At 39.3% G+C, this 25,903-nt stretch overlaps 1 protein-coding gene across 1 annotated transcript in view; it reads left to right on the forward strand.

The window, feature by feature from the left end:
* The window catches only part of SYNPR (synaptoporin), a 376,141-nt gene that overhangs the window by 287,027 nt on the left and 63,211 nt on the right, over nucleotides 1–25,903 (forward strand). Inside the window, exon 4 of the mRNA XM_020976405.2 lies at nucleotides 24,907–25,105. Within this exon, the coding sequence (XP_020832064.1) occupies nucleotides 24,907–25,105 (199 nt within the window). The remainder of the gene's footprint in view (nucleotides 1–24,906; nucleotides 25,106–25,903) is intronic.

Consider the following 25,903-nt stretch of genomic DNA (forward strand, 5'->3'; position numbering starts at 1 on the left):
GATATAACTGAAACACTAAACAACAACTTGAAGAACAAAGCTTTGGCCTAGGGTGAAGTCCATCCCTATGCGAATGAATCTTAGCCTTACAAAATATCCAGCCGTTCTCTTTCTCTGCTAAGTGTAGACTAAGAGAAGAGAGGCTTGAGCTGCACTTACATTGGTATTGAGACTCAACATTAAGAAACCTTCAGATAGTAAAAGTGGTCAGAAATGGTTTAAGGGGCAGTGGGAGTGTCTTTCTCTGACAACTTCTAAAAACAGGGTGAGTTGACATCTGTCCAAGAGAAATATAAATGTGGGCCAGCTAAGAGCAAAGGAAAGAACTAGCTGTGACATAGTCTGATGACTATGATCTCCAACGGTTTACTCATCATGTACAAAAACTACCAATCTCCTTAGAGTTAGATATGGCAGTGGTCCCAAATTTTTAACAAGTTAAGACTTACTGAAATGGACTTATGGCCAAGTGATTGCATTGCACTTGATATATAAGTATGACTTATTTAGGAAGTTATTAGGATTGTACTGATGAAAGGGACAGCCAGGGGTCATTTAATCTAGCCCAGCTCCAGATAACATTGAATACAGTTCAATTCCGTTACATTCAACATGCATTTTTAAAGCTGCAGGTACAGGGTTAGGCCAATGTTTGCTGTGATGTTGCGTCCATGAAGATCTATTGCAGTTAGGTAAATAGAAGACAATGTTGACAATGAGGTCATGAGATGCACAAGTCTTCAGTAGTAAGTGACCGTTGCTGTTGCTGTTTCCAACTCCATTCTTCCCTAGGACTCCCAGCCAAGTCAGGTAGTCTGAGACTACTCTAGCATTAATGTCTCCCAGAATTATAAGCTTGTCCTCTTTTGGCACATTGATGACAAGGATCTCCAGGTCTTCATAAAATTTTTCTTTGATCTCATTGGGGTTTGTCATGGTGGAAGCATAAGTACTAGTGATGGTGGCATGTTACCCATACCCCCCCATACCATTTTACCATTTTTAACTGGAGTAGGCACTGAGGAAACAAAAGCAGTAATGGAATAATCCCTTCACTCAAAAAGCTTACATTCTACTGGGGGCAGGGGAATTCACAATTTTAAAATGTGTAAATAAATAAGTCAATACAAAATGCATGCAGTTAAATAGAAGGCACATATATTCTGATAATATATATTAAGATAGAGAACATATATGTGTATGTATGTGTGTGTGTGTGTGTCTGTGTGTGTGTGTGTGTATTGCAGATAGACTGAAAAATATAGAGGTGAGGACAGGAGGGAGGGAAGTACAGAGAATGGCTTAGTGGACATAGATCTGCCCTAAGAATCAGGAAGCCCTGGGTTCAATTCCTGCTTCTGGCATACACTAGCTGTGTGACTCTGGGCAAGTCACTTTTTGCCTTCCAGTGCCTCCAGCAGCTTTCTAAGATTCACTTGCAGAGCAGGTAGCAATCTGCACTGGTAGAGGAAGCGTCTTACTGGGGGCTCCCTACGTTGGGGAAATCATAGATCAGTCCAAAAATACATAAATGTATCCACATTAGAAAACCTGGACTTGAACCTGAGATGCTCGATGTATGACTATAGAGACCTCTGGGACTCAGTTTCCTCACCTATAAAATGAGAGGGTTAGGCTATAAGGTACCTTTTAGCCTTAAATCTATGATCCCATATACTTTTTGTACAGATCTGTGTGTACATATATATGTATGTGCACACACACATACACATATATGCTCTCTCTCCCTCTCTCCCTCCCTCGCCCTCTCCCCCCTCCCCTCCCCTCTATCTCCCCCCTCTCTCCTCTCCCCTTTCCCCTGTGTGTGTGTATATGTGCATGTGTGTGTGTGTATGTGTGTATGCATGACATATATGTATTTATTATACCCACAAGTAATTCCAGAGTGAATGAATATTAACATCTCAGGGCACCAGGAAAAGACGACACCAGGATGTGCCTTTAAGGAAGCTGAAATCCTAGGAGGCTGAAGTGAGAAAAGAGAGCATTCGGGACATAGGTGACCAGCTACGAAAAGGCAGCAAAGCAGGAGGTAGAATGCTGTGTACAGGGACAGCTAGCAGACCCGTTCAACTGAACAGAGAATGCATGGAGAAGAGCAATTTGAAATAAGACTGGAAAGGTTGGTAGGTATTGAGAGCTGAACATCAAAGTCAGGGTTTTATATATTTAATTCAGAGGCAACAGGAAGTGAGTCACTGAAAATCTTTGAGGATGGTAGTGATGGTGTTTTAGGAATATCAATTTGACAACTATGTGGAGAATCCATGGCATCCTTGGAGATTCAGGGAACAAATGTGAATAAAACATAAGTTTCATCTATCCAATTCCTTTTTTATTGGGGTTCTAACCAGGGCTATTTTTTAAGCCATTTGTCTGAAAGGCTCTTTTCCCAAATATGCTACCACCTTAACACAAGGACATCTGTTGTTTTGGTTTCATTGTTTGCTCTTTTTGCATCACTCAAAAAATCCAAATTCTGTGGCTTGTGGATTCATATTTTGGAATCCTGTGTTACCACTTGTCATTCATCAGGAATGGATTTCTTGCTAATATGTAATGAATGCACAGAGGAATGTGTGAACTTATTTTTGTAAATAAACTAAACTTGTCTGTCATTTCCACAAGTTCAAGATTCCCCAAGTGGGCTGCAGCCATGCACCAATTTCCTATAGCAGCCAAACTTTTATAGATATACAGTACTTGGATTTGAGCATAGTTCTCTCTCCCACTGGAAAGGCAGCATAACATAGAGGGTGGTGACCTAACCTTAAAGTAAGAAAAATCTGAGTTCAAGCCCTAACCTCTGACAAATACCAAATGTGGGAGCCTGGGCAACTCACTTATTCACTCAATGCCCCAGGTAGCTCTCTAAGACAGGAAGTTGCTCTGCATAGTTAAAGGGAGAATCGCAAAGAGCTCCCAGCCCAGATGAAATCACCCCATCCAGTAGGTTTTATTATCCCCACTTTGCAGACAAAGAAATTGATCCACAGTGAAGTTAAGTGATGTGTCTATTTTACACAGCTAGTCAGCATCAGAAACAGAATTCAAAAGCAAGTCCCTACCACTCCAAGTTCAACCAGCTTCTAAGGAAAGGGACAATGAAGAAGAATATCACCTGAGGTCACAGGATCATAGATTTCAAGGTAAAAAGGACTTTCTTAATTGTCTAGTCCAGCAGTCTCCTTTCACAGATAAGGAAACTAAAGTCCAGAAAGGATTGGTGATATGCCCAACATCATCCAGGTTAACTGTCATAGTCAGGGTTTGAAGCCAGGTCCTCGGATGCCAAGGTTAACACAAGTTTGTTTGGTTTCTTTGTGTTGTTATTTGTTGCAAAATATAGAGTGTGTAAACATTGTCTTAGCTAGAGTCAGACCATGAAGAGCTTTAAATGCCCAACTCAGAAGTTTACTTATAGAATGAATGAATTTTTGCATTATTACTGACATGAGAGGACCTGGCCTGGGATCTCCTCTGTACAAGGAACTCCTGATGAAGATATGCTTTCTACCAGGGCCGATCAGCATTCATTCTGCAGTTCATAGGTTATAGATTTAGATCAGAAAGGAAACTCATGGGGGCAGCTAGGTGGCGCAATGGATAGAGCACTGGCCCTGAAGTCAGGAGGACCTGAGTTCAAAATAGGCCTCAGACCAAACACTTGCCCTGGGCAAGTCATTTAACCCCAATTGCCTAAAAAAAAAAAAAAAAGAAAGAAAGAAAGGAAACTCAGAATCTCTCAAAGAGCTTTCTTGGGCACTAAAAGATTAAGAAATTTACCCAAGATTTCACAGTAAATATATGTTAGAGACAGAAATTAAACCCAGTGTTGTGATTTGGGGTGCTGGGAACCCCAAAATGTAAGGGTAAAGGGTGAGTGTACCTCGGAAGAATTCAACCACTCAAGCCTTCTTTCAAAGTAATGAGGTTTTATTGTAACACCAGCAAGGCAGGCAGATTACCAATAAAAATGTGGTTTGGTAGAGATAAAATTGATACTTATATTCAGGAAAAGACAGTGAGAAGATATGGATGGGATTAAGGACTGGTAAATAACCTGGGGTGGTCCTGGAAGCAACAGAGAAAAGGTCTAGATGGGATTGAGGAGTGGCCAATAGCCTGGTGTGGACAAGGTACAGACAATGAAAGGAGTTAAGTGGTCTCAGAGCCACAGAGAAAGGGCACATAAAAGGATTCTTGAGTATCTAGGTGTGGGCCAGATGCCTCAGGTGAAAAGCCAGTGTGGGAAAGTTTAGGGGCTTTTAAGGGTCCAGGTCCCATTGCCTCATCATTAGGACTTCTTGACTCTGTTTGGAACATTCCATCCATTACTCCATGCTGCCTCTTTACTTTCTTACATTAATGTACCAGCTAGGTGGTGAAGTACATATGGTGTTGGGCCTGAAGTCAAGAAGATCTGGGTTCAAGTCCAGTCTGAAACACTTACTATCTGTGTGACCCTGTGAAAGTCACTTAACCTCTGTTTGCCTCAGTTTCCTCAACTGTAAAGGAAGGGAAATAATAGCATATATCTCAGAGAACTGTTATGAGGATCTAATGAGATGTTTGCAAAGCACTTAGCACAGTGCCTAGCAATAGTAGGTACTATTTAAATGCTAACTAATATGAATTAATTGAAATATTCCTCTAATGTTCAATATTTAAGTTGTTTCCAGTGGGTTTTCTTACAATTTCATATATTGTTGCTCTGAAAGTTTTGTATGAATAACTCTTCTGAAAAATGATACTTTCAGATATATTCCCAACAATGAAATTATAGGTTAAATGATATTATTGTTGTAATTATTCCTATGATGATGATCAATTTTATTGGGTACTGCCAAAATGCTTTCAAAAAGATTCTCCAAGGTCGAAGTTCTACCAGCAATGGCTGAGTGTAATTGTTCTTCTACAACCTCACCAACATTGAGATGTGTAGCTTTTAATTTTTTACACAGTTCATACCTCCGAGGTGGTACCTCAAAGTTATTTTAACTTGCATCTTTTCATCATTATTTAAGTGGAGCCTAATTAATTCCTGTTTCCTCTTAGGAAAATTATTCCTATCCTTTAACCATTTAACCATTGCAGACTAGGAACTACCATGATATCATTTAAATGTCGATGTTTATATCATATACACCATGTATATTTTCCCAGACTATTTTAATAATTTTAATAATATTTTAGTATTTTTAAATACTTTTCTTTTAATTTTATTTTTTTTTTGGATGGAAGTACTTTATTTACATGTAGTTGAGCATATCTACCTTGCCCTAAATAGTTCCTTCTTTTTGTTTAATTAAAATTATTCTTCTTCCCTCCATGATTGAGTGAAGGGAACATTTAAATCATTGGTATCTTAGCAAAATATTCCTTTTCTGTCATATCCAAGAAATATCTTGGCAAAAGGTTAGCGACCTATAGTGAAAAATGACTATTTTCTTAACTATAGCTACTTCTAGCAGAGAGTGTTTTGTCCTTCTAACTTTTACATGAGAATACTAGAATCCGGTGAAATCTATTGGATTTCTCCACTAAACAGCAGGTAGTCTCAATGTGGATCATTAAGACTTCCTGCGCAGTGAAAAGCACTCAGTTTGCTCGTTGGCTAGAGTATTCCACGAAATGGTGCCCAAACTGTGAAAATGATAAAAGAAGCAGGCTAGCAAATAAGAAAGCTAACAAAATCTGAAGAAAAAAGGAATATTGATATGTCATGGAGTCAAAGAAAAGATCATGAGAGAGCATCTAACTGTCCTTGGTGAGTTCAAGTCGCCAGGCTGGGACAAACCACATTTTAGGATAATGAAAGAATTGACAGATGTGACTGCCAAGCCATTGCTAGCAATCTCTGAAAAATCAGGGAGAATGGGAGATGGAGAGTACAAGATGGAGGAAGAACAAATATCCTTTTTTTTTTTTTTTTTTTTTTTGCTTTTCAGTGAGGTGATCGGATTAAGTGATTTGCCCAGGGTCATAGAGCTAGTAAGTGTTAAGTGTCTGAGCCTGGATTTGGACTCAGGTCCTCCCGACTCCAAGGCCAGAGGTGTATTCACTACACCACCCAGCTGCCCTGAATGTCCCTATTTTTTAAAGAGAGGTGGGATTGGGAGATGAAATCTACAAATGATAGGCCAATGAACTTCTCAATTTCTGAAGACATTCTAAAACAAATAATTTTTAAAAATGGTTCGTGTACATCTAGGAGAGGAAACTGGCCACTAGGAGCCAAGATGGTTTCAGTTTCATTAAGAACAGGTCAAACAGGTTGAACTCATTTCCTTCTCTGACAAGGTTATTAGATTAGGAGATCTGAAAAGTGTTACACTACTCCTACTACTGCCACAACTTTTACTTCTTTACTACTACTACTCCTGACAAAACATACCACAAATTTAAGAGTCATCTGCAGTCTTACATACTGTCCTTGTGAAAAAGTTGGAGAGCTATAGCCTAGATAAACTATAGTTTTGCAGATTCAGAACTGGTTAAATGATGGAACACAAAAAGTACTGATGAACGACTCCATGTTGACTTGGAGGGAGGTCTCTAGTGGAGTGCTTTGTGGATCCATGCATGGCCTTGTGTTACTCATTCATATAAGCAACTGGAATGAAATTATAGATAGGAAACTGAAGCTGGAAGATATAAGCAAGATGTGGTGCCTTAAGCAAGTCACTTAACTTCTACGGCCATCCATCTCCTCAGCTGTGAAATGTTTGGTTCGATGACCTTGGAGATTACTTTCATCATTATATCCATGATCCCATGACTCTATGTTATAGAATGGAAGGAGCCAAAAAGACCTTGACAGGATAGAACCATGAGGCAAATGGAAAGTGTTACTCTTGCATTCAAAATTGACAGCAACAAACAAAACAAAACAAAAAATTTCAGGAGTGTAAAATGTATGGTTAGTTATTAATCCATCTAGAAAACACCTAAAGTTCTGAGTGGACCAAAAGCTGTATATGACTCAGTGGTGTGACATGGCATCCAAAAAGAGCAAATACTAATTTAGTCTGTATTTAAAAGGTCTGTATTCAGAACACAGAACCTCATTGTACTCAGCCCTGCTCAGATTATGTATGGGTAATTTTTTTTATACCCCTTGTAAGTGCAACACACTCAAGAACTTTCAGAGGAGACTGAGTTGCTTTAAAAACCCATTACACAAGGATCAGTATGGGAACAGAAAACATTAGCCTGGGGGAGAGAATTCAGTGGGCTGAGGGTATGGGGGGAAGATGATATCTATCTTCAAGTGGCAACAGGTAGACTTGAGAGAGGAAAATTTCAGCTCAGCATTAAGGAGAATTCTCCCCACTACTGGAGCTATCCAAAAGGGAAATGGGCTGCTATGGAACTTGCTTAGTAGGTTTCACCTGACTAGGGGTCTTTGAGTCAATATAAAACGACCACTTGCTAGGAGCAATCTGGATGGTATTTTTGTTCAGCTAAGGGTTGGATTAAATTACCAATGTGGCCCCTTACAATTTTGAGTTTCTATGATTTTACAATTCTGAGAAAAACAAATTGAGATCATGAATGGCATCTTGTCTGAATATTTCACCAGGGAAACCTTTAGTAGGAACAATTAGTCATGAGTTCAGTCGATCTTTTCCAAATTGAGTCTGTACACATTACAAAAAATTGTACTGATCAAAGGAATTTGGTTCCTATTGTCTCTCACCAAGCTTTATGGAACTACAAGCATTCTGCCAGCAGGCAGGTGATACAATGGATAGAATACAAGACTTGACAGCCAGGAAGAACTGAGTTCAAATCCTAACTTAGAAACTTAACTAGCTGGGGGTCCTGGGGCAAGTCTCTTGCTTTCTCATCCTCAATTTCCTCATCTGTAAAACAGGGATAATAATGAGAGCCTACTGTATAGGCTTGTCATGAGGAGAAAATCGTTGCCATACAGTCCTTTTGCAGTTGTGTCTGAACGTGACCTCGTTTGGGAGTTTTCTTGGCAAAGATACTGGAGTGGTTGGCCACTTTCTTCTCCAGCTCATTTTCCAGGTAGGGAAACAAGGGCAAACAGGGTAAAATGACTTGCCCAGGGTCACACAACTTGCAAATGTCTGAGGCTAGATTTGAACTCAAAAAGCTGAGTCTTCCTGACTCCAGGCCTGTCACTCTCTCTACTGTGCCACCCAGATGCCCTTGAAACCTTAAAGCACTCTATAAATGCTAGCTGTTACTAAGACAAATTCTATTGCTATCAGGTAAATGGAACTATAATTTGTAGGAGTCCACACTCTTTCATCTTTGGCATGCTGCTTCCTTGCTGTGCTTGGCAAGATTCCACTTGTTGAGACCAGTAATTATATAATCTTTCCTCTTGATGCTTCCCTTCATTTTGAAACTCTTCTTCTTCTCCCTGGCATCAATCTCAAGGTCTACTTTGGCTCAATTTCATGGGCCATACACTAGACTGTGGGGAAGAACAGCTGGCTTGCAATACTTGACGATGCAGGGAACTACTCTTGCAAGTCTTCTAAAGCAGTGGATAATATAAACATAAAAAAAGTTCTAAAAAGACATTCAAGAAAGAATGTGTTTAGCTCATATACCAGGTCTAATGTCCTGTTGAAATAGAGCTGCCCTGCCAAGAGGGCACTTGGAACTAAATCAAAAGCTTGAGAGCCACTCAGAATAAGGGCAAATAAAGGCTAGGAGATGAAACTGATCTCGGTTAAGCTTTCAAGGTCCAAATATGTCCACAGCTGATGCCAATTCAAAATAAGTTGGAGAGGCAGCATGACAGTGGATGGCATACTGGCCTGGGAATCTGGAAGACTTGGGTTCCACCTCACTTACCACATTTACCAGGTGTCTGACCCTAGGCAAGCCTCTCTGTCTCTCTGAGACCCAGACTCTTCATTGATAAAATGGGGATAATAATGCCTATAGCACCTACCTCAGCAGGTGGTTGTGAACTAAACTGAGACAATATAGTTAGATACAGCACTTTACAAACCTTAAAGCGTTTTATGAGTGTCAAGAGTTTTGTTTTGAGAAGCAGTTTGACATGGTAGATAGAGTGCAAGAATAGCATATCATTGTTATTGTACAAACATATCTTCATCACCATAGGGAACTTCTGTTATGGAAATGCCCTCCACCATCACAGAATGCAACCCATTTATGACTTAGTAAATTAATCCTAGAAAAATTCCCAATGCACATGGGGATTTAAATGCCTTAACTATGGCCATATTGCTAATAAGTTTCAAAGGATGAATTTGAACCCAGTTTATCTTGACTCCAATCCTTACATGCTATCCACTAGTCACTCTGCTTCTCTTATTATATATATGTGTGTGTGTGTATATATATATATGTATATATACATATATATATATGCATGTATATACACACACACGCACACACACATTTGTATGTATATAAACATCCACATCAATGATACAGGTTATTTGGATACATTGTACATTGTGTGTGTGTGTGTGTTGTGTGTGTGTGTGTGTGAGAGAGAGAGAGAGAGAGAGAAGAGAGAGAGAGAGAGAGAGAGATGAGGTAGCAGAGTGTAGTAGATAGCAGACCATGAAATCTGGAAGACTTGGGTTCAAATCCTTCCTCCAACAGGTACAGGAGAGATGACAATAGGCAGATAGCTTAGCCTCTCAGTTCTCCAGGAAACTCTCTAAGACTACATGATGGATCAAGTGCCAATATGTATCAGTAGATGGAATTTCCACACTGGGAATCCTCCAAAACTGATAAAATCATAGGTCTGGACCAAGAGAAAAATACATACATACATACATGCATACATACATACATACATGCATGCATACATACATACATGCATGCATACATACATACACACGCATATATACATATATACACACATACATATATACACATACATATACATATATATACACATACGTATACATACACATATATACACACATATACACATACATATATATACATATACACATACATATACATACATACACATAAATATACATATACATATATGTATGTATGTATATATTTTACATTTATAGATGTATGAGTTGAAATTTTCTGTTCTGAGAGTCACCATTTTTGCTAATCTTTCAGTATATATGCTTGTTAGTAATTGAGTGTGTGAGAATGAATGTGATTCTGTAAACTACATCCACTTTTGACTGCCAAGCTTCATGAATTGCTACAAATTCCAAGGTTTCTATAAATTTTTTGGTCAGTGGAATAGATCAGAAAGGAATGTGTGGGCCTGGGACTCATAGCTGAGGAAAGAAGTCTTACTCTTACAAAACAATACCAGGTTATTTTTTTAACCTAACTGGGACATGCTTTGGACAGCTAGGGAGTACAGTGGATAGAGCACTGAGCCTCAATTCAGGAAGACCCATCTTCATGGATTCAAATCTGACCTCAGACACTTACTAGCTGCATGACCCTGGGCAAGTTACTTAACCCTGCTTACCTCAGTTTCCTCATCTGCAAAATGAGCTTAAGAAGGAAATGGCAAACCACTCCAGTACCTCTGCCAAGAAAATTCCAAATGGGGTCATAAAGAGTTAAATATTAATGAAATGACCAAACAGGACATGCTTTAAGTCTTACAACCAGGTTCCCACTGTTTGCTTTACTCATTTTATGGTATTTTTGTCTTGTGATTTCACTTACAGCTTGTTCAATTTTTCTGATATTTTGTTATTTAAATACTCTCAAAGATCCATAAAGATCTCCCCACTATCACCCATGTGGTGTTTCTGCCCTTTTCTGATTATCAATCTACTCCTCAGGGGAGGTTAGAATAACCTTGCTTTCTTTCTGCTGCTTATACTTTCACCTATTTATTCTGCCTCTAATCTGAATGTTTCTTAATGAGATAAAAGAGACTACAGAACATTGAAGTTGAAGGTTCCTCTCTCTAGAAAGGACATGGGCTAGATGGAAAATAACTCAGTACTGATTTATGCCAAAGGTGTCAAACACCAGGCACACAGGCAATCTGTAGCCCACAACATTCCTGACTGCAGCCTGAACCAGATTAAAATGTAATTATGAACTATTTAATGAAACAAATGAAAATACAATAAAGCATAGATGATGTTCATCTGTGGTTTTTAAGTCAATATGTGGCTTGTAGGGATCATTTCAACGTGGTTTGGTGGCCCACATGTCTATTAGAGTTTGACACCACTGACTTTATATGGTTGCATTCCAAGAACATTTCATCTAGGGCCTGTTATGAAAAGAACATCATGAAAGTGAAGTTGTAAAAAGAAAGTTTAGGCAAGTCCCATCCCCTTTCAGGCCCTCCAGTTTCCAATCTCTATAATAAGTAGGTTGGATGAGATTATCTCTAAAGTCCTTTCCATCTCCAACTGTATAATCATAGGTTGCCTAGAATAAGGTATCAGGTAAATGGGCCACGAGCCTAGGTCAGAGAAGATAGATTTAGAGCTGGAAGAAACCTCAAAGGTGATCTAGTCCAACACTTTCATTTTACATATGAGGAAACTGACGCCTACAGAAACGAACTGGTTTGCTCAAGGTCATGAAGATAAGTAGCAGAATGGGGATATGAACATGACCTGAAGCTCCAAGGATGACCCTTTGTCCAAGGGAGCATAGTGTAGCAGAAGCCAACATAGTGATTTTCAAATGCATTAATCAATACTATTAAGTTTAAAAATAAAACTTTGTGCATCCAATCATTTCTAAGGACCCTTTATAGTTCATGCAGCTGAGTCCATAGTTCTTCTTAACTAAATAGAGAAGACCTCAGTTCTCTTTCTTTCTTCAGGCCCTTGAATATGAATCTGGAGGAGGGATCCTCAGCCTTTTATTTTATATCATGGACCCCTTTGGCAATCTGGCAAAGCCTATGGACCCCTTCTCACAATCGTGATTTATTGCCTACATTCATAATTCAAAGAAATGCTAAATTTCAGTTAGAGGTTAGTAAAATAAAGATGATTTTTTTTCTCCATCCAAGTTTATCAGTCCCATGAAATCTGAACTCTATCCACAGACCCTTGGGGAGTCCGTGGAGTCCAGGTTAAGAATCCACAATCTCCAAGATCCGTATGCTGTCCAATGTGCTATTATCCAATCACCAGAACAATGCCTTCAGTCATTCAGTCATTTCACAAGAATATAATGGTTTGAAACTTTTCCAGTGATTATATTTTTTTTTCCTGTATTAAGGAAAGGATGCCTTGTCCCCTTACAAATGATAAATGTGTCTAGTTTCCTTAAGGGTCAAGATTTCTTCCATTTCAGCCTATACTGATCTGTTCATCAATGTCAACTTTGCAGCCTGTGCAGAATTGTGACCTTCCACTGCACAGAAGCAGAAAGGTGGGCTTGAATGATGAGCATTTGAATTAAAGGAGCCTTACTTGTCCTACTACAGCAGACTTCCTAAGTGGTCTCTCTGCTTCCAAATTTCTTCCCTTTCCAATGACACTCCACATAGCTACCAAATTGATACTAACTAAACAAAGGCCTGAGGATGTCATTCACCCACTTAAACATCTCCATTGCCTCTAAGATAACACATAACACCCTCAGCTAGCTTGCCATTTGAACATCTCCACAGTCTGCTCCCCACTACCTTTGAAGTCTTAGACTCCCTTCAAATACCCCCCATTCTCATCAGATTAGCCTGCTAGCTGTCCCCCACAAATTCCATCTTGGCTTCTGTGTCTTTTCTCACACTAGCCATGCCTGCAATGCTCTCCCTCCTCACCACTGCCTCTTAGGCTCTTAGCATCACTATCAAAGCACAGCTCAGGTCTCCCAAGGCTCACAAGGCCATTCTCCATCTATATTAACATTTTTAATGAATTTAATCTTTTAACTTTAAATCTTGTAATGCTCATAGCCCCATTTTTCTCTACAGGTTTTCAGTGTTCTCTCCCTCTTGAAATGACTTTGAATTGCATTGAACATTTTTATTTACTTATCTAATAATAGCTAAGAGCTTTGCTTCTTCCTTTTACCTCTCTCTTCTCCAGTCAGTTGATTGTTATTTCTTCTATTTGGGGTGAGGGCTTGCTGAGCCTTTTTTGGGGTTATTCATCCATCTTTGATGTCCACTTTTCACCCAACTGTCACCTGTGGCTCCAAGAAACTGTAATGTATAGCAGCCACACTGCTTCTAGATTAAGAATAAACCCATTGGTGAGTTAAAAGGATGTCTACCCCAAGCAGGTGAAAACTTCCCCCAACAAAAAGGGCAGATGAAGCAGGTGCTATGGTTCTCTTAGGGTTTGGTCGGACTTCGAAGATGCCAAGGTCATCCATTGCACCATGAGCCATTGCCAGACTTCTGTCTCACCAGTGGACTTTGATGACCCTGGAAGAGAGAATGAGGCTAATGACTTTGTGCAAATCTGCCTCAGTTAAATCTAATTCACACACATATCAAGGCATAGCCTTGAAGTGTCATTGGTCCTCTTTGAAAGCAAAGGATGATGCCTCTGAGGTGTCTCCCAGCTCCAAAAAAGAAAGGAAGGAAGGAAGGAAGGAAGGAAGGAAGGAAGGAAGGAAGGAAGGAAGGAAGGAAATAAAAAAAGAAAATTAAAGATGAGCAATAGTTAACATTTATGTAATGATAGTTAATGTCTTTATATAATACCTTCTATACACCTGGCACTGTGCTAGGCACTTTATAAATATTATCTTGTTTGATCCTTACAACAAAGCTGGGAGGGAGGTACTATTATTATTCCCATTTTACCACTGAGAAATCTGAGAGAAACAGAATAAAATGATTTATTAAAAGTCACATAGTTAGTAAGTATGTGAGGTCAGATTTGAACTCAAGATTTCCTGACTCTGGGCCCAGTACTGTACCCACCATATCATCTTTGTCTGTACAGAATAGGATTCTTTAACCTGGGGTACATGGACTCCAACAAGGGATCCACAAATTTGGGTTATTGTTATTTGCCCTACCTTAGTTTCCTTCGTAATCCTATGCGCTTTATTTCATGCATTTAAAAACATTATTCAGAAACAGTGTCTATAGGCTTCATCAAACTTCCAAAGGGGCCCAGGACACTAAAACAGTGAAAATTCCTATTCCCTTTTCTCCTTTCCCCTAGTACAATAAAAATTCCTTGAGGGCAAGATGTATATTTTTGTTTTGTCTTTGAACCACCAGGCCTAGCACAATGCCAAGCACATAGTAGATGTTTAATAAACACTTCTTGGATTGAGTTGAATTGCATACAGATAAAATATTGACAGCTGCCAATAAATCATGTTCTTCAAGGTAATCCTTGAATGCTACTATGCGAGCATGGCATAGAAATAATTTAATGCGTCCCATGAATGTTGGGAAACCACTGAAAACAAAGGTGGCGTTCTATTTATGGGCAACAAAAGGCACCTTTTTTGTCTGTTCCCAGAGGATAAATCTGTTGAGCAATCTGCTCCTATGTAATTTAAGTGAATCATGTTTTCTGTGTCTCAGTCATTTTGTTTTTTTAAAGGATTCTGTGTTTATAATGATATGACTAACTCAAGAAGGATTGGGGATTTATAATTCCATGACTTTTTGACAGAAAAAACAAACTTCTCATGAGGTTCAAGAAGATTGCATTTTGTTCCATACATGCAAGTGATTACAGCTTATTTCATTCTAATGAGGCAGATGTATTGAATTTCCTACTGGGCAAGAGTTGTGTCAAATGCTTATGTTTCATGCAGTCTGCATCTGAACTCGTTATTGTGTGATGAATGGAAGGACAAGAAGTAACAGCAGACAAGATCCAAATCATGACTTGATGCCATGGCTTTTGACAGAGTAATAATACATTAGTGAAACATCCCACTCTGGCTAACAGAGCCTGGAAAAACTCTTCTAATATTCTGGAGTTTGTAATCTTGTTGATAGGTTTAAACCAACTCCTTAAACTTAAGAAAGACTTGGAATCATTCCCAATGTGCAATCACCTGGTGAGTCTTATAGATTCTAACTCCCCCACCTCTCTTCCATCTATTCCACTCTCTCCACTCACAGAGCCACAATCCTAGTCAGGCCCTCAGCACCCCTCCCAGAAATTATTACAGTAGACGCCCAACTGGTCTCAGATCTCTAGGGTGCGTTGTTTAGAAATGAAGGTGGTTTGGGTTCCATGGACGGTTTTTTTGCTTTTTTAATGAATCAGAAGACAATGGAGGCAACATCATGGACAAAGAGCTAGTGGCGGAGCCAGGAAGACCTAAGTTCAAATCCCATTTGGGACACATAATGGACACATAATAGGCAAGTCACTTAGCATCTTAGTGATCTAGGCATCTCTCTAAATCTATAAGTTGCAGATAAGGTACCAACTAAACAAGGGAGGCTCCAGCATGTTGGGCAGAACCACCACCACCACCACACCCCTGCCATGGCCAAGAGTTAAGCAGGATGGGCAGTTGTAGATGCGTGGTAATCTGCATTATTGTGGGACGTATCAACGCCAATGAATGAGATCACCGATCCCTTAGAATATCAGAATGTTAGACAATGGAAGAACTAGAGACATACAAAGGCATAGTGCCTGATCATATGAAGCATATAGTCTAATCAGGAAGATGGCAGGAACACAATGTATTAATAATGGTAATAAGAATAACTAGAACTTATATAGCCAGGCACTATGCTAAATGCTTTGTAATTATCTCATTTGATCTTTACAACAACCCTGGGAGGTAGGTGCTATTATTATCCCCATTTTAAAGATAAGGGAAATGAGACAGAATTTAAGTGACTTGCCCAGAGTCACTCAGCTAGTAAAGGTCTGATAACAGATTTGAACTCAGGTCTTACTGTCTCCAGGCCCAGTACTCTATCCATCATGCCATTTAACTGTTCCTAGAGTTATTGGAATCTTCAAATAACTATAATATAAAATAGAATATAAATACTAAAGAAAAGTTGGAACAAGTATGAGAGAGATCACTTTCAGCTGGTGGAGCAGCAAAGGAAGCTTTCTTCCTGGAGGAAAAGGCCTTGGAAAATGACTAGGATCTGAACAGGTAGAAATGGAGTTGGTGGGGGGGGGAGTAGAGGAGGAAAGGAGGAGGAAAGGAGGAGGAGTGAATGCTTTTCACAGTAACTAATCAATTCAGTCTGTTGGTTGATTCAGACTTAATTTTCTCTCCTTGATTTGAATAGTCATTTTCTTGAGCAAGCAGACAATCAGTTTGAGAAAACTGGACAGATGGGCAACTCTAGTAGTTTATTCTACCCAAGCAAAGTGAATTGGACAGGTGAGCAATTACCAACTGCATTTACTACAGGCAGCCAACTAGCCTAGGGTCTAGGAGGTAAAAAAAAAAAAAACCAGTCTCTCTCAGTTGTTGGCTTGGAGTGGGGGACGGAAAAATTTCCCTAAAATATCCATAAACTTTCACTTTGTTTCAGATAAGCTGGTCCCTGAGTAAGATGTATAAAGGTCCAAATCACTTTTGACAGAAAAATGAAATTAAAAGATTATTTTAAAGAATATGGGCTTAGTACAGTGCCTGGCACCTGGTACATACTTAATAAATGAAGTATAATGAATAGAGAACTGACCTAAGAGCAAAGAAAAGCCGAAGGAAGGAAGGAAGGAAGAAAGAAAGAAAGAAAGAAAGAAAGAAAGAAAGAAAGAAAGAAAGAAAGAAAGAAGAAAGAAAGAAAGAAAGAAAGAAAAAGAAGGAAGAGAAGGAAGGAAAGGAAGGAAGGAAGGAAGGAAGGAAGGAAGGAAGGAAGGAAGGAAGGAAGGCAAGAAAGAAAGAAAGAAGGAGAAATTTAAAGAGTAAGGCAGTATGCTAAAGTGGGTAGAATGCTGGTCTTAAGGCCAAGAAGACCTGGTTTTGTTCCAAATCCTGTTTATGACATTGGTTGTATAATGCTTCGACTTCTAAAAGCCACAAGCAATAACCTAGGATTTGCCCTATGTAAAGAGAACTGGGCTTATTGTCAGGGATTGTGGTTTCAGATACTGGCTCCGTCATTTACCACCTATGTGACTTGGGGTGCCTCTCTGGGCCTCAGTTTCCCTATCTGTAAAATTAGGTTGAACTAGAGGGCCTCTAAGTACCCTCCAGCTCTAAATTAATGATCTTATCTGGTAAGTCAGAATATAAGTTGCAGTCATAGGTTGTCTCCACACCATGAGTTCCTCTTGCTGACAAAATGAGAATCAATGTCTTTTACATGTTTTGCTTTTTTTCTCAAATTTTCCTATCTGAGCACAGAAGAGCTACCCTTTTTCACTTACATGCCTAGGTACATCCCATCATTATCTTCTTTACCTCCCAGACTTCCAATTCCTAGATGTATTTCCTACAAACAACCTGGCATGTAAGTAAGCCAACTGGCCTTCTTATTTTAAACTTATAAAAATATCAAACAGTGCCACGTAGAATTGGAGCAGTGTTCAGAATGATCTGTTTCCCCTTACGTAAACAAGTAAAATCTTTTGGGCTTCTGTGATGTTCTTGTCCTGCACAGTCTGATCTATTTTCTTTTTTACATTACTATTCGTCACTCGGGACACTCCCGTCTTGCTGGCTTTGTTCCGGCTGTCCCTAAAGCCTGGAAGGTTTTATTCCTTACCTTCCTCCCACAGAATACCTCCTTCATTTCAAGACTCAGTTCAGGTACATGCAGTTATTTTCCACATGAAGCTTTTCCTGATCTCCCAAGTGCTGGTGTCCTTCCAAACAGCTCTGATTTTGCTCATTTTCTATAGCTATTGCCTCTCCCAATAGAAAGTAAACTCCTTGAGAGACTGTTTCATTCTTTGTATATGAAATGCTAGCACCTAACCCAGTTCCTAGCACATAATGACCACTCAGTAAACACTGATTGATTGATTGATTAATTTAAAGAAATTAAGGATCAAGTGAAGTTTGTGGAGTATTTGTTTTTGTAATGATGGAAGCCTGGCTCCCTGTGTCAGCATCTGATCCTGTTTACTATTTACTCATGCATCTTTGACCCAACCTAGACTCATGACCTGCTTTTGTTATTCCCATTGACACAGCATCTCTCTCACTCTGTCAGTCCAATCTGACATAGTCTCATGCTCTCCATGGTTCTGACACTCACTCACAGGCTTGCTCTACTCCCCCAGTGCCTCATCAATGAACAATCACTTTTGCTGAGGAATAGGATTTAGGTGGGGGAGAGGGGTGGGAGGGGAAAGCCCTTAGCTTTTGTCCAGTCAGTGTGAATGGAATGAATATTATGGACTTGAACATATAAACTCAAGAAAATCAGAAAGCTTGAAATAAAAAATAAAGTGCATTGATTTGAGCTTATATTCTAATAAGAAAGCAGGGAGGGGAATATGAAGATGGATAGTTCAATGTAAATGAAGAAAGACTCTAAAATGAGCAAACCAGTAAAGGGAGAATATCCTTAATACAGTTGGAAGCTAATGGTCCTCTTGATCTCCACCTTAACACACCAATATCCTTCTGTCCAGGAGTCAATGAACACCCTGCTTCCATGACCCTGATAATTACTTCTATGTGTGCTTGGCCAATGGGGCTGCCCTTTGTAACATGCCATTGTGGCTTCTTTTTAACAAACTTCCCATACTCCACCATAAGAATCCTGTGCCCCAGCCCAGATTGGTTTTTTCAGTTTCTTGACGACTTTGTTAATAGCCTTCTCCTTTCTTTCTCTGGAGGAGTAGTGTAAATCTATTCGAATCAATCAATTAACCAGTCTTTATTATACACCTTCCAGGTAGTATACACAGTGCTAGGCACTAGACACCTAGTTCTATTTTCACTTGGCGTGGTGTCTGGTTTTGTATTGATTTCTTGATTGACCTTTCTATAAATGATTCATTTGGGTTTATTTTTCCCTCTATTTTGTAATATACCCTAAGAACCTTAAGGGCAAGGACCTGGTTTTTCTTTGTATCCCCAATGCCTTACCCATTTTTTTTTACTCATCCTTTTAGACCTGCCTTATGACTTCATTGGTCTAGGGAACTCCCAATGAGGAAATCCCCTCTCCCAGTGCAGATCAGTATCTTCTCTGCAATTTACAGTTTAACAAGCTGCCTGGGGTACTGAGAAATGAAATTACTTGCCCTGTATAACATAGCCATTATGTCTCAGAGACTGGACTTGAAACCCAGGTCTTCCAGACTCCCAAATTGACTCTGTTGACTCTCATCTTAGCAGTTTAACCAATGCACAAGTGTGAATAAAACATGTGAGCTGCCACACCCAAGGGTGATCATTAGGAAGAGCCAATGATAATAATCCCTTCACACATATCTGGCTACAACTCTTCCCACTTGAATTGAATTAAATTGAATTGAATTGGGGGCAAACGGGGGGGGGGAAGCTTTAGCATATATTTATGAATTCCATGCACTTTTTGCAAAGATTTAAACTCACATCTAAGTCCATTTAAAAACATCATGGTCCCCTTAATTTATTTACAATAGCAATTAAACAACAAGTATTTATTTGGCAAAAACAAGAACAAAGCAACAGAAAGATTTAAAAATCTACTGAATTATAAAATAAATTCGATTCCATAAGTATTTACTGAGCACCTACTATAGAAAAGGCATTCTGCTAGACTGCTTGGGATACAAAGACAAAGTGGAGGGTCTGCTGCTTCTGTAAGAAGCACATATTGCACTGCAAACAGATAACATTTTAAAGCAATGCCAGGTTCCTTGATCGTATCTGAAATGAACGTAGAATTATAGGTTAGGAGCTGAAATCCAGCCCTCTCATTTTATAGATGAGGACCTGAGGCCCAGAGAGGTTCGGTGATTTCCCCTAAGTCACACAACTAGTTAACATTAGCTTTGCTTTTTGAGCCCAATGCTGTTTTCTGCTGACTAACTGATGGGAAAGCAGCAAGATTCCATTCCACTCCAATTGTTTCAATCTAGCTAAGCTTCTAATCAGACATTCCAAATCAGCATATCAAATGGGGTCACTTCTGTAGCCTCAGCAACTGCTTCTCACCTTTTCCCTCAGATGAGGATTGTCAGATGTTGTCTAATTTGTTTCCGAGTTTCCATTTGCATACTGGCTGGCAGGATCCCCCTGAAGAGAATGTTTTCTTTCCTTGTTTGTTTGAAATGAGCAATCCTTGATTCTAAAGTCTAGAATTGCCAAGTACTAGCTGACTATAAAAACTGGCCCCAAACTAATTACTTTTTGCTTAAGAGGGGAGGGGTTTCATTTGTTTCTAAAGACAGACAGACAAACAGACAGACAGACAGACTACTGAGGGTCAAGAGGTCTTGGTTCTGGTCCTGATTGATAATTAGTAATTAGCTGTGGGTTCTTGGGAAAATCCCTTCAGTATGAATTCAGGGTTAGAGTTGGAGCTGGAAGTTTCAGAAGAATGTAAGCTCCCCAAGGGCAGTGACTTTCACTTTTGTCTCATAATGTCAGAGCAAGGAGGGGCCTCATAGCTCAACTCATTATCTCATACTTGAGCAAGAATCCCCTCTAGATCGAACCTGACAAATGGGCATCTCATCCTTGCTTGAAAACCTCAAGGGAAGGGAAAACCATTCATCCTAGAGGCTGACTATTTCATTTGTGGGGAAAGTCTTTTCTTCTCCAGGCTAAACATCCTCAGTTCCTTTAATAGTCTTAATATCCCTAGTGTTTATGTAAGTGCGTAATAACTATGTTAAATTATTGAATTAAATTGAGTTTCCCTTCTCTGTACCTCAGTTTACTCAATTGTATAAAGAGAGAGTTTAGAGCAGACAATCTCTGAGGTCTCTTGCTTGACTAAAACACAGGAATTCTGTTCTATGTTTTGGATGTCAGTTTTAGAATTTCAACCTCCATGATACCAATGATAGTAATATAGTATTCCCCTGACCTGCATCTGCTTAGAATCCACATTTTCCTTTCAAAAATAAATTAACCAGACCATTTATTAGACCAGAGCCAATAGGCCTTTGCCCCAGGATGCCAACATCCAATATGTGTATGAAGAGAGAGAAGGTGGACGGGGGAGAGATGCTTACTTTCTGGTAACTACCCTCAATGAACCTTGTCTCTGTGGTCTTCCAGAGACCTTGCTCTCAGCCACTATCCAAGCCTCCTATATCCATGGCTACTGAGGGTCCCACCTTTCTACCAATTCCATAGAATTTAAGGCTGGGACTCAGACAGACAGATGAGTTACCACCTCTTGTAGTTACCAACTACATTTGTCATAGAACCGTCCTCTTCTGAAATGAGATTATTTAAGTATTTTATTTCCTCTTCCATTAATCTGGGCAGCTTATATTTTTGTAAATATTCATCCATTTCACTAAGATTGTCAAATTTATTGGCATACAGTTAGGCAAAATAGCTCCTAATTATTGTTTTGATTTACTCTTCATTGGTGGTGAATTGGTTTTGTTCTTTCTTTTTGTTAAATCAAATTAACCAAAGGTTTATCTAATTGATTTGTTTTTCATAAAGCCAGCTCTTAGTTTTATTTATTGGTTCAATAGTTTTCTTAATTTCAATCTTATTAATCTCTCCTTTGGTTTTCAGAATTTCTAATTTGATATTTAGTTGGAGATCTTTAATTTGCACTTTTTTTAGCTTTTTTAGTTGTATGCCCAATTCACTGATCTCTTCTTTCTCTTTTTTATTCATGTAAGCACTTACTTCCCATAAGAGGAAACAAAACTTCCCCTAAGAACTGCTTTCACTAAGTTTTCATAGAACTGTCCTCTGAGAAGGGTCCTACCCTCACATACTCATTCAACCAAACTTTCCTCATGTACAGTCTTGTCTAGTATTTCATGCTTCTTTATCCTGGGGAGTTGGGACTAACTCAAATTGCATATTTTTTTTTGAGATCTCACCTCCTGTTCCTCTTCAAAAGCACATCCTGCCTGGGTGTAACTGGTGGGCTAAGTGTTGTGCTTCTTAACTCAATATTAATGAACACAACAGTTGATTTGGGGATCTCTTTGCCTCATGCTGATTAGTGCAATCACATTTCTTGCAAATCAACCCCAGCAGTTAACAACATGGAAGGAAAGTATGCATCTATGCTGATTGTATAAAAGGAATAATTAGGATATTTTTTTCTCTCTCTCTCAACAATATACAAATATTTCAGAAACAGTTTTTGTCCATTACATGATCGAAATGCCTGATATTTAGGCAGCACCACTCATCCTGAGGCACGTCACAGCACTTTTAAATTAGTTTGCATACCAACTATGAAACATTTTTCGGGAGGTAGTGCAGAACAATGGAAAGAATATGAGATATGGAGTCAACAGCCCTTGGCTACCAGCTCAGACTTGTACACTGCTACCTATGTGAATTTTGCTGCCCTAGTTGATGACAGGTGAGACGGTACACATGAAAAATAAACAAAGACAACTGCACTGAAACTATGGACGAGGAAGAATGTATAAACCATCTGTGTCAAGGCAATTGGCATGGCCTATGATGGGAAATCTATTTTTGTTTTAACAGTTCCTGCAGACCAGCTGTACTATTGAGAAATATGTTAATTTGGTTTCTAAATTATGTCTGTTAAGGTCCATGGGGATAAAATTGTGACTCTTCCTCTGATTTTCATGAATGAGGTTGAAATTTCCCCCCACTCAATGTGTCAAACAAAAAAAAAGGCACTTCTCTACCTATGACTAAGGCTATGCTCCCACAGGCTAAGTCAAATAGACAAGTGAGACAATTATCTGCATAAGTCATGACAAAAAACAATTGCTTTTGAAACCAAAGTGGGTTCAGGGTTCTGATATATCCTGGATAGCTATGTATATATTGCCAAGCATTAAAATGATTGCCTGAGCCTACACATTGCATTTGATTTGAATTTGGACAAGCACAGCTGTCAGGATGCTAGCATATGAGGGACTTGCCTAATTGGAGAACTGGGACCGTGGACAATGTGTCTTTTCAAATGAATCCAAAGCTGAGTGGCACATAAGTGCTTGGGGGTGGGAGGTGGAGAAAGTTGGGAAATAGGAAGATGCCAAAGCCTTTTTGTACCATGAGTGCTTTATGACAGCTTACCAAACTGGACTCTGTTGGTTGGCACAGGTCTCATGGATGCCCATTTTTAAGTGCCTTACTCTCAGGAAGTAGCTTCATTTCTCACAGGGAGAAAATGAGTGATGTATTAAATTATACTTCATCATGGAGACATTTCCCTCACTCATCTCCTTTTTGGCCAAAAGACAACTTGCCTTTCCTCATGACCAACATTCCATCTGCCACCCCCATGCCTGTATAGAATCTGCCTTCCCCTTCCCTCCATTATTGGAACAAACTTCCTCCTCACCTCTACCTTTTGGAATCCCTCACTTGCTTTGAGGCCCAGTTCCCAAGCCACCTCCCACAGGAGTCCTTTCAGGATTCAAATCAATTTGACAAGAATTGAAGTGCATATCTAGGGCTGTATCCCAAAGAGATCAAACAAATGGGAAAAGGACCCACATGTACAAAAATATTCATAGCAGCTCTTTTTGTGGTGGCAAAGAATTGGAAATTGAGAGGATGCCCATCCTTTGGGGAACGGCTGAGCAAGTTGTGGTATATGAATGTAATGGAATACTATTGTTCTATAAGAAATGATGAACAGACTGACTTCAGAAAAACCTGGAAAGACTTATATGGTCTGATGCTGAGTGAAGTGAGCAGAACCAAGAGGACATTGTACACAATAACAGCCACGTTATGCAGTGACTAAGATTGTTAAACTGAACCCTTCTCAGCATTATGAGGATCTAAGACATCTCCAGAGGCCTCGGGATGGAAAATGCTGTCCACATCCAAAGAAAGAACTATGGAAGTTGAATCGCTATCACTTATTTTTACCTTCTGTTGAGTTTTGTTTCATCTGTCTGATGGTTCCTCCTGTTGGTTTTAATTTTTACTTACAACTTCACTAATGTGAAAATATGTTTAATGGGAATGTAAATGTAAAGCCTACATCAGATTGTGTGCCCTCTTGGGGAGGGTGGGGGGGAGGAAGGGGGAGAAAAATTTTCAACTCAAAAGCATATGGAAGTGATTGTTGATAAATCAAAATAAATTAATAAAAAAAAAAAGAATTGAAGTGCATACTATGTGCTAGGCACTGAGCATATAAAGACAAAAATGAAACAGCCAGATGCCTAGGGGTTAGTCCTCTCCACCTATCTCCTACCACTTCTTGCAACCACCATGCATAAATTTTATATTTACTTATAGGCGAACATGTTGTATGCCCCAATAGAATATAAGCTCTTTGAGGGCAGGGACTAATTTTATTTTCATATCCTTAGTACCTAACACAATGTCTGGAACATAGTAGGCACCTTTTAATTATTTGTTGAATTAAAGTCAATGATCACATCAAAAGATGGGGTGTATTATACAAGGAATATAGGTGACAGTAGACAAAGAACCAGACCTAAAGTCAGGAGGACCTGAATTTAAATTATATTGCATTTAAATTATATTTAAATTGTATTAATGATTAAATAAATAAGCAGAAAAGAGAATTCAATGAGGGGAAAAAAGAACATTTATAAAGTGCTTACTATGTTCTAAGCACTATTAAATCCCAGGGCTGCTCTTTAGTAGCTGAATAACTAGAAAAAGAATCCAATTAGTTCATTTCTAAGAATTTCTGATGCTTAGCTCTCTGAATGGTGACTGGTTAGGACTGAGCCTCGTTGAGGAAATGCTACAACAGTGGAGAGTTCCCCCCACCCACTTTTTAACATATTATTTCCAGAGGAACAGGCCTGTCATGCCTAGGATATAAGTCTGCATAATCTCCGTCTTGTTTTGAATTTAAGGTTGCTGAACACAATCTGTTTCTCTACTGACAGTGCTATTGATCTTTCCTCCTCAAATATCTTCTTTTAGGTTGCATCAGGTGACTTTTGAGGTGCCCACCTGTGAAGGAAAACGGCGGGAGAAGCTTGCCTTGATAGGCGACTTCTCATCATCAGCAGAATTCTTCGTCACCATTGCAGTGTTCGCCTTTCTCTATTCGCTAGCCGCCACCGTCGTTTACATTTTCTTCCAGAACAAGTATCGTGAAAATAACAGAGGCCCACTCATTGTAAGTGCTTTCAAATCTCCTCTTTCATTTCCTTAAGCAAAACATTTTTAGATTATTCAAGATTAGATGGAGAATAGCTTGTTATAATTTGAAATGAATTCTATCTTTGATATAGAACAGGGTCTCGACAGAGCTATCTAGAGTGAAGATGACTTATGGGATCTTATTTTGGGACAGGTAGGGTTGGAAGTTCTATCACTGGGGTGGGAAAGGGAAGAAGGTGGAATAACACAAACATCCATGTTTTGTTTGACATTGTGAAAAGAAAAATGCCTACATCACTACTTCAGTGGATCTCTGATACCATCTGGTTAGGTATTCCCTTCAACAGCACATCTTGTGATATATCCATCTATATCCTCTCATGCTATGTAACCCTTTATCATAGTCACTGATAGAATCCTCTACAAAGAGGCCACACAATGTGCCATAGGCCTTCTCCTAGTTCTTTTGATGTTATAAGGCTAAAAGTGGTAACCCATTGGCTGTCCATGAATTACCCCTCATTCTCTCCACACGAGCAGTCCCACTTCCTGGTTGCTCTATCTATCTCTCCAATTAACTGTAATAATAATTTGGAACTGTCACTGGAGGATGTTTATCCAGAGCAGAGTCTGAATGAAAGAAAGTTTCCTAGAGACGGAAGGATCTTCCAAAAGCTTCTATTTTCAGATGACGCTGCAGATCCTCCAAAATGAGATCTATGAGCTCTTAACAGAGCCTGCCCAATTATGTATACCAGAAAAACAAAGCAGATGAGAACACCTATTTTCCATACTGTTGTTCAGTCATTTTTCA

Source organism: Phascolarctos cinereus, unplaced genomic scaffold, assembly GCF_003287225.1.
Source record: "Phascolarctos cinereus isolate Bilbo 61053 unplaced genomic scaffold, phaCin_HiC Scaffold_4;HRSCAF=312, whole genome shotgun sequence".
Classification (NCBI taxonomy): domain Eukaryota; kingdom Metazoa; phylum Chordata; class Mammalia; order Diprotodontia; family Phascolarctidae; genus Phascolarctos; species Phascolarctos cinereus.